General features: G+C 43.5%; 1 protein-coding gene across 3 annotated transcripts in view; it reads right to left on the reverse strand.

The window, feature by feature from the left end:
• ROCK1 (Rho associated coiled-coil containing protein kinase 1) overlaps positions 1-8834 on the reverse strand; it is an 83099-nt gene extending 74265 nt beyond the window's left edge. For all 3 annotated transcript variants that reach the window (XR_002467409.3, XM_021551567.4, XM_021551566.4), the window contains exon 1: positions 7743-8834. Coding sequence is in view for 2 of the 3 variants with exons in the window: in XM_021551567.4 (XP_021407242.2) it covers positions 7743-7835 (93 nt within the window). In the remaining variant the exon portion in view is untranslated. The remainder of the gene's footprint in view (positions 1-7742) is intronic.
• Between the last annotated feature and the right edge of the window lie 1412 nt (positions 8835-10246).

The raw sequence follows: 10246 nt of genomic DNA on the forward strand, positions 1-10246 counted from the left end.
ACCTGGTCTAAGCCACTCTATCAGAGCAGGGGAATGAGGGACCTCCAGAGGTTCTTTCTAGCCTCAATCATTCTGTGAAAAAAACATCATTTGTACTCAACAAGGTAGCACTTTCCCACAATACATGGTAATAAAAATTAAGAAGTCAGATTTCCAAATCACCACCCAAAGTAACTGATTTAGACAAAAGAAACAAGTGATCAAATAGCAGCCAGCTGGAGATGAATGCCCAAACCATTGTTCCTTCACACTTTCCCGCTGGAAATAACCATTATGGCTATAATACAAGTTTTAGTAACCATCTGCTGAAAAATGTAACATCTCCAACCACAAAACAGGAAAAAATTTCCTAGCTGAAATTTCCAGATGTCAAGACAAGCTTCTGGCTTCCTCTTCTTCAAAAAGCACATTCCAGATGACATATTTAGTTTTGTGTAGTCAGGGGTTTTTTTGGCTGTTAATAATTTGCTAAAAATTAGGCTCAGCCTCCAGAGAAACAGTATTTTCATAGCAGTCAAGTCACTGACTACACATGAAAACAGCCATCTTCTATTAATGCATTTTCTGTGTAGGTATCTCACATCAAGTTTTCCTCAATATACTCATACCTTAGCATTTAATACATCTAAATATAGTTCAGCACAAAGTACTACACTGCTTTCTACTATGTTAGAGAAAAATATAAAGACACAATTAGTCAATCTTTACATAACTATTAGCATTGGAGGATTTTTTCTAAGTGAATATTATGACTCACAGAGATCTGTAAGAAAAAACAAGGATGTGTTCCACTTGTGTTTCCAGTTCAATTATAAACTCCACAGCCCAGACACACTCAAGCTAGAAACACTTTTAGGTAGTTCCAATCTAGAGTCCAAACTAAAGCCTTAGCCTTAGTGTGCAGTGTTTCCTACTGAGATTTCCAAGCATTAGGTCTTTGCATCATCTCAGATCATGCAACTGACAAAAAAATAAGCAAACCTTCACATATTTCTGAGCTCTATGAATAAAATAGAAAAATGAATGCATATAAGAAAATAAGAGAAGCTAAAATCAAGAAATCTGCAGTTGGATTTCAAACAGGACCTGCTAATAAAGAGATCTTACATACTGTCCCCATGACAGCTTTTATTGTATAAATATTGACAGGGAGTGGCAACCTTTCAGCTAATGAAAGCAAATCCTTTACAAGATTTTGAGTATCAGAATAGACTTTGACCCCTGCTCCAGTCAGAAGCTGGTGCTGATCCTGTGCTGGTTCTCCTGTAGCAACATGGGCAGCCAACCCAGCCAAGCAGCTCCTGCTCGTCTAGACAGCCTCCAGACAGCTGTAACTGAAGATGCACCACAGCACCTTACACCCTGCTGAAGCTGAGCACACTACAGAGACATCTCTACCCTGCTAACTGGAGACTTCAGCACAGGCAATCCAATCACCTCAGCACAGCAAAACAACATGGAAAAGAGAAGCTCCAAACCACTTTTCTTCTTCTCAAAGATCCTGTTTCAGCACTTGTTCAATCGCTGTTCACAGAATCATTTAGGCTGGAAAAGACCTGTAAGGTCATCGAGTCAAACCATTTCCCCAGCACTGCCAAGAACAATCACTAAACCGTGTCCCCATGTGCCACCTGTACACGTCCCTTCCAGGGATGGGGACACCATCACTGCCCTGGGGAGCCTGTTCCATGCCAGTGTTCCAGTGTCACAGCTTTCCTGCTGCACGTGGCTCCCTGCTCCACCTGTTTGCTGTCCATGCTGTGCACCTTGGCACTAATTCGCGTGTTAATTTCAGCAGATTGCTAAGGAAGCTTAAAAGATGGTGTTATTTGCATTTGCTTTAACTGAGCTATAACTGGGAGTTGCCTGTTTAGTGCCTGCAGTTTTACCAGTATTGTCACATCATCCTTCTGGCTTTATTGCTGATGGAATAACTGGACAAATTAAGGCAAAGACAGAAAAGTTTTTAACCATTCTCCATTTTTTTTTCTCAGATAAATAAGTTCAGTTTCTCAGTATTTCTATTTGGAACTGAAGTTTCTTGATGACAAATGAGTTTTGACAAATAAAATCAAGCAACATCCACCAAAAACAGACTTTAATTACACGGTTTGGGACATCTTAAATTCAACATAAACATCCTGTATCAAGACAAGCATCTCAGTGTTCTCTTGTAAGAGACCTTAAAAAGCTTTTTATTTTTATATAGTATTAAAGTATGACCTAGGGAATTCTGTTAACAGCAACTGTGAGGATACCAACATCATCTGCTCACAGGGCTTCTCAGTATTTAAGTTCTCAATGAGTGGCTCCTCAAGCTATCACTGTCCTCAAAGTCAAAGATTTACAGACCAACAGGTTGATTTTCAATTTGTCCAGCAAACAAATTCCAGGTGTTTCCCTCTTCCTTCCCTCAAGCAACAAAAAAAACCACTCTGTAGTTGCCAGGGGAAAGGACATTGTTTACAAATATTTTTACTTTGTAAGAGCATTTATAGCTTAGTTGGGTGTTTTATTCCTCTTGTTGAAACGTGTCTTAACATCAACTTTCTATTATCATTCCTCATTAAAACTTTTTATAGGAAAAATAAATAATTACATTCCTGCACAGTCTCTAGTTTTATTAGCAGAAGAATTGGCTAAGTTAACTATTAATTCTTCTGTAAAACCTACCATACACCATGAAACAAATGCTAACATTTTGACAGTTCCACATCTCTACTGTTAAATTTCTAATGGCTAACGTAATACTAAAAATTCTTAAGAGATGCAACTTGAAATAAGAAGTTACATCAAGTTACTTATTTTCAAAGCCAACTTAGAGTTGCATTTTACCTTTGACTAACATAACAAGATATATTTGATCATTGACTTAACATGAATCTTTGTATTTCATAATCTGTAGTGATGAGTAGGTAACATTAACATTACATAACATTATTATTAATGTTAACTAACATTTACATTAATAATTAATTGTAATAATTAACATTATTTTTACATGTGAAGTTCAGATATGGTAATTTCAAGACATGGAATTGTATTTCTAGGTCAGCCAGATGTCTAATTTTGAATCTAACTACCAAATCATGGAATGGTTTGGGCTAGAAGGGACCTTTAAGGGTCATCTAGTACCAAACCCCTGCCATGGGCAAGGACACCTTCCCCTATACCAGGTTGCTCAAAGTCCCATCCAATCCGGCCTTGAACGCTTCCATGGATGGTGTATCCACAACTTCTCTAGGCAAGCTGTTCCAGTGCCTCACCACCCTCCTAGTAAAAAACTTCTTCCTCATGTCCAATCTACATCTACACTACCCCCAAATCCTTCTCCACAGGGCTGCTCCCAAGCCATTCAACACACAGTCTGTAGTGATGCTGCTGATTGCCCCAATACAACTGCAGACCTTTCACTTGGACCCAAAGAATGGTAGAAACACGTCCAAGGAGATTTTGTCAATCACAACACTTTCACTTACTTTGGACCATCTTCAGACAACTTAAAGAATCCTGAAGCTGACAATCTGCAAGTGTTTGTGATGTTCTGATTCTTGAATATATATATATACACAAACAAGAAGCTTCATTAGCAATCAAGGAAGCTTCTCAAATATCAGATTTTTCTAGCATTTAATCACTCAGACTTTAAGAGCAGAGTTAGTGTGATTTCAGTCAACATGATTTCAACAGCTATTTGGATAGGTACTTCTAAAGTAAAGGTACTTTTAGTTATTTACTTTTTATTTATTGTTTTTTAAAATTTTATTATCAAAATCTCTAATCACAAAGTCTTCAGGAGTGCTTTCTAATACATTTAACAGAAGGGAAATATGTCTAGTAACAGAGATATATATAGAACTCTAAATATCAAAGATGAGGAGATCATCTTGCCTTTTCCTATGCAAGACAGATGAACATTAATTAATCTAGCTGATGAAACCAACCTAGGAAAAACAGGTGAATCAAGCTCTGTAGCTATGCATTTCTGGTGCAACAAAAATGGAAATCTCTTCAGAGTAAATAAAACTAGTTTGTGATATGCTTTGATTTGCAGTGTTTACTGCTGTCAGTTATTTTGAAGACAAACTGCTCAATAAATGAAATATTTGACATCTTTGATGATTAAGACCAACAAAAGTGTGAAGTTTCTAAAATCAACTACCGAAGTAATTGACTAAGTACATGAATAATTTTAATATTATATTGTTATATATAAAAAGAAAATAAATATAATAACTCAGGTGCCTGTGTAAACCATGAAAACACTCTTCATGAGTTCCTACCTAAACAGAGAGAGCACCAAAATACATTTTCATAAAAAGTTACTAGTTATTTTAGAATCAAAACCATATGCAATTCCAGGTCAAAATATCCCACATCTAACACACTTGCTATACTCCTTAACTCCCCACTCTACAAAAACTGGAAGCCCATAAAGCCCAGAATTTACTAAAATATGGGTTCATTCCAAAAACTGTTGTAGAACCATGCTAACTGAACACTACTTTTCAGTATTTAAGCTCACTTAGCTCAAGGCCTTTGGGCCTACTCAACGCCCCTATGGAAATTACCAGGATCTGACCACTGCACACCCCACAGTGTGACCACCTCTCTAAAACAGCTTTCAGTCCTATTACATCTATTGGGGACTGTAGGACTCCTAGTACCAAATATTTTGAGAAAATGCACTACATGATGTTGTGACACATTGTCTATGCCTAAGTCAGGCTTAGAGCCTCCTCATGCCTCATCAAAAAAAAGACAGCTTATCTATGATTCCTATGCCTAGTACTACATCAAGCACATGGAAGCCCCAAAGAAACAAATCTTGTTACAGACAGTTGCAACTAAATTCATTTTCTTACTCTGTTTTTTATTACAGTTACATAAGAAAAAACAGGAAAAGTAAATACATCTCTTTCCTGCACTTGAGCTTTATGAATTTCCTTCCTGCAGCATGTAAATCGAAGTTACAAGGCCCTCAGTGTGCTTTTTCCGCCTACTTGGCTCTGTTGTCAGCACTCTTCTCCCACACCTTCCTCAAACGGTAACATCTTCCTTTGCATCAGGCCCCACCCCCATCTTCTTTTCTTAGAGTTCTCATACTATTTCACATATAAATTTAGAATCTTTCTAGCATACAGAACATAGCTTATGACAGTTACAAAGCCCAAAATGGCTACAAAGCTGATTTAAAGGTTATTCCATGTCTTGTCTCTTAGTCTATGAAGGCTACAAACTGATGGGGAAGAAATATAAGAGCAGAAGAAAAATGAAGCCAAGTTAGAGGAAAAAAACATCCTAAGAGAAGCCAAGAACATTGCTGAGACTTTTCATCATACAGTCAAAAAAAATGTTCCCTGAACCTAAATGAACCCCAGCATTTTAAACATATACATATAGAATATCAGATGTTGAAGTGTCTGTGTGTCTGCTATTCCTGTATTTCCACTCAGATACACACAGTTAGCTGCCACCTTTGCTTAGAAAAAGTCAAAGCAGTTGTAAGGAACATCAATGCACAACCTTAATCAAAGGTTAAAATATTTTAGATTTTTAAAGTTTTACTAGAAAGAATTTTTGTATGTAGTCATAAAAATATTATTTAACTTTCTTATTAAGTGTACCACGTCTAAAGTCTGTCAAATTTCCCTCTTTAACTGAGACTTGCAGGGAGGAGAATGGGAAGTTCATTTCAGAAGGTATTCAAATGCAAATCAATTACACCTACACCGAAGTATTTCTTCCTTAAAAGCATATCCATACAGATTTGAATGGATTTGATATATAAATAGTACTTTGGGCCAAGAATGATACTTGTAGTGTGAATCATCACATTAAGAACTGGTGTAAAATATTTAAGACGTTTAGAAAATGTTAGGATACTTATATTCTTCTATAGAAAAGACCCCAAGAACAAGTGAAGCAAAGTATATGTCCAGCCAGCAGTTAAGACTTATTGACCAAACACATACAAAGCTAGCTTATCAAGCTACTTCCTCAGAAGCAGAATTTTCTTTAATTGGTAATAATTTAAAAGAAATTTCCTAAGAAACTGTCACTTCAAAGGACCTTAAAATCTGTAATGTAAACACATGTTCAACAACTTTCAGCAAGCATGACAGGAAGAATCCCAGCAAGTTCATTCCCAAACTGACTACAGCTTAAGTTCCTAATCACAATTAAGATAACTGAAATGGGGCAAATCCTTAAACTGATTATAAGATTAAGGAATACAGTTAAAGATACTACCAACTGCATGTCTGATACCTGGCAATTCCTTCCTACCACTGTAGGAAGGTCCCCATACAACAGCCAGCAGCTCAGCACATACTAGCAAACTGAGCCATGGTTAATGTAAACTCTGGACTCTTAGCTAACTTTATATTCTTGCCACCTATCAATAGAACCTGGCTGTAAAAACGTCTGATAAGTCTCGAGGTATCAAAATTGACACACTATATTCTAAGAACCAGAGGTCTTTTCATTAGCTGTGGTTCTAAGATGACAGATAAGCAAAGCAGATCAAGAGAAGCAAATTAACTAGACGATGCAGTGCTGTTTTCCTTTGTGACAACAGCATCCACAATGTTCTGCTTTTATCTAGGGATGCAGGTTTGACTTGCCAACACTTCAGAAGCTCACAAACCTGTAATAAGTTAAAGAGAGTAAAAAATAATATTGTCAACTTGTACAGATTCTTGCATTATTCTTTTAATCTATTCACCGCCTGATGCTCAAGTAAGCTTTCTGCCAAGAACCATGCAGCAAAAAATGAAGAATGACTATTAAGAGCTATCTCCACCCCCACACCTCCCTTCCCTTCCAACCCCAAATGTCAGAGTTCATACGAGGAACAAATTCAATTTATTTGTCTCTCTAACAACAGAAAGCCAGGGAAAAAATACACTAAAGAACTTCCATCACTTGCTCCAAAGAAAATAAGCCCTCTACTTCAGTGCGAAAGCACAAATTACACTTTGGTACTATTTAAGGGTATCCCTAGGCATATCTAAGGACCCAGATGCATCCCCAACAAATTGGCTATATTTGGCATGCAGTTTACTGTGGTACTCAGTGAACTAAATGAGTACTAAAAGATCATCCAATTCTGTCAATCGGCTACCAAATGACGTTGGTTGGTTTTACATCAGGAAGTGTTATGGCTTGCTTTCCTATGATGCAGTTATAACACTGACAGCACTGGTGAGATGCAGCTATTAGGTACAATCAACTAGGGAAACAACAAACGAGCAGGCCTACCACAACCACCACTTTAAAACACCTGCCCCCACCTGTAAGGGCTTATTAACTGTGTTGTATGCGACCGTCAGCGCTGCAGTGCTTAACCACAGCATAAGAGGACCTCGGTCATTAAAAAAGTTGTTGGAGAGCGAACTGGTATCAAAGCTATTTGACGTCCTGTGCTCACACAGAGGAACGGCACTCACGAATTGCGCCTTTGTGGAAAGGCTCCAGCGCCCCTGTGACAGCCGGCGAGGCACAGAGCAGCGCTCGGAGCGAGAGATGACAAGCGTGGGGCTGGGCAGGCGCCTCCTTGGCATGAGCCGCTCTCCCGGCACACGGGCACACTCACGCACCCTCAGCCCAACGCTGGGTAAACAAAACACCAGCACGGAGCAGAGCAGGGCGGAGACTCGGCCAGGAGTGCGAGATTCGGTCCCACAGGGTAAGGAATTCGGGGAGACGTGACCGGGGGCCCATCGGCGCTCCGCACTCACCAGCAAACAGTCCACGTTCACTTCGGATTTGGGGTCCTTCAAAGTCACGTCGATTTTCTCAAACCGAGACTCAAAACTTTCTCCTGTCGACATGTTTCCGGAGTTAAAAAGTTTCCCTTATTCCAGAGCAAAGTTAAGGTTAAAAAAAAATAATAATTATAAAGTTAAAAAAAAAAAAAAACACCAAAAAAACAGGAACAGGGGAGCGCAAAAGAGAAACTGCAGCCTGTACCAGGCTGAGGAAGCGCCTCCTGCGAGATCCCTTCAATCACAAAAGTCTCTGGGGCAAGTCCCTGCAAAGGGGGCAGAGAATCCAAGGGGAGCCCGCAGCAGGCGGGGGACGAGGCTGCTTCTCCCCCCGCTCCTCCAGGCACGCACGCAGCTTCCCGGGATGCTCACAGCTCCGCAGCAGCAGGTTTCCTCTCCCTCCCTCCTCTGCTCGGGCCCCACCGTCTCAGCATTCCCATTTTCCCAGCCGGGGAAGCCGTCCTGGGCTCCAGCGTAGCGGTCCCTCCTCCTCGCCCCGCTGCTGCAGCGCCGGCGGGTCGGTGCCAGGTTCCGGAGCGCGGCTTTCTTTCCGGTGAACCAGAAGAAACAACAGAAGAGGGGAAACAAAAAAAAAAACCCAAAAAAAAAAAAAAAAAAAAAAGAAAGAAAAAAAGACAAAAGCCTGCAGCCACACCAACAAGGCAAAAATGGATGGAAAATAAAACTTAGAAGACCCCTCTCAGCGCCGTGGGTTCGCTCCGTCCGTGGGCACCGGGCGGGGAAGAGAGGAAGGCACCGGGCGAGTGCCCCCGCGGGCGGCGGACGAGTAACCTCACCGGCGGAACGGCCGCAGCAGCATCTTTCTTCCTCTCTCCTCGCTGCCTCCCGCCGCTGCCAACGCCGGTTCAGCCCCTCCCTCTCTGCTCCTCCGCCTCACGGACGTGATGGCAGCCCGGACCGCCTCAGAACCGACCCGAGGTTGCGGCGTGAGAGGGAAGGAAGGAAGGAGGTGGCTTAAGGGGAGGGGAGAGCGTGAGGTCCAGCGGCTTCAAGGGAACCTGCGAGATCCACCAACATGTCCGCCTTCCTGTTTGAACAGTCGGGACGGGGCGCGGGGCGCATGCGCGGGGGGAACGGCTCCGGTGCGGACTGGGACGGGACGGGACGGGACGGCAGGGGGCGCGCGCCTGGGAAGGAATCACAGTCACCGAATCCGTTGGGTTGGAAAAGCCCTCGGAGACCATCCGAGCCAACCTGTGAGCGAACACCACCGTGTCAACTAGACCAGGGCACTGAGTGCCACATCCAGTCTTTCCTTAAATACCTCCAGGGACCGTGACTCCACCACCTCCCTGCACAGTCTATTCCAGCGTCTAATCGCCCTTTCTGTGAAGAAACTTTCCTAATGTCCAATCTAAACCTCCCCTGGCGCAGCTTAACGCTATGTCCACTGGTCCTGTTACTTGTTGTCTGGGAGAAGATGCCGACCCCAGCTGCTCACACCCTCCGTTCAAGTGGTTGTAGAGAGCCATAAAGTCACCCTTGAGCCTCCTTTTCTCCAGGCTAAAGACCCCCAGCCCCTCAGCCGTTCCTCGTGGGATATGCGCTCCAGACCCTGCACCAGCCTCGTTGCCCTGGTGAAGGAAAAAGCCGGAGAGGCGGGAGCGGGCGGAGGCAGCGCGTTCGGCCGGAGCCCGGCGCCGGTGCGGGCGCGGCGGTGGGACGCCCGGGATCCCCCTTCCGGGAGCCGCTGTCCTTGTGCGCCCGCCCCCGCCCGGCAGTTCCGCCGGGAATCGCGCGGAGCCCCGGGCCAGCGTCCCGCGGGAAGAGCTCCGCTTCCCGCCGTCCCCCGAGCCGTGGGGGGTGTTGCCGCCGTGTTTCCGCCCCGGCTCCCCGGAGGCGCCTCAGCGCTGGTGGCTCCCGCCGCCTTGCACGGCACGGGCACGGGGGACAGGTGGTAGGGAGGGTCACTCCTAGAGCTGCTGTGGGCTCCATCCTTGCGGATCTTCAAAAGCCAGGCCCTGGGCAGCCGGCTGTCGGTGGTCCTTAGGTGCTCCCTCACTGCAGATATTCCAGAACTGTATGGGTGCAATCCTGTGCTATGTGCTCTGGGATGATCCTGCTTGAGTAAGGAGATTGGACCACATTGCACAGTGTAGTACCTTTCCACCTTGACCTATTCTGTGATTCTGCAGTTCTGTCCTACCTGATCAGGAGGACTACGAGAAGCTGGCCTCCAGAGATCCATTTCAGTGGCAGCCACTCTGCCATCCTGTGTGTCCCAGGAAGGAGAGGCCAGCTTACACAGTGCTGGAAGTTAAAAGCATTCCCGTTTATGTCCAGTCAAGAGCCATGCGCAAGGTAGCATACCAAACACAGGAAGAATAGATACCAGCAGTAAATCTGTGCAGCCTGTGTTGGTGTTTCCAATTCAAACCTTACCTTGAGACCACAGCAGGGTCCTTTTCTTCAAATAAGGAAACAACTGTAGAATCCCTTAGGTTGGAAGGGACCTC

This window comes from Lonchura striata, chromosome 2, assembly GCF_050655825.1.
Source record: "Lonchura striata isolate lonStrDom1 chromosome 2, ASM5065582v1, whole genome shotgun sequence".
Classification (NCBI taxonomy): domain Eukaryota; kingdom Metazoa; phylum Chordata; class Aves; order Passeriformes; family Estrildidae; genus Lonchura; species Lonchura striata.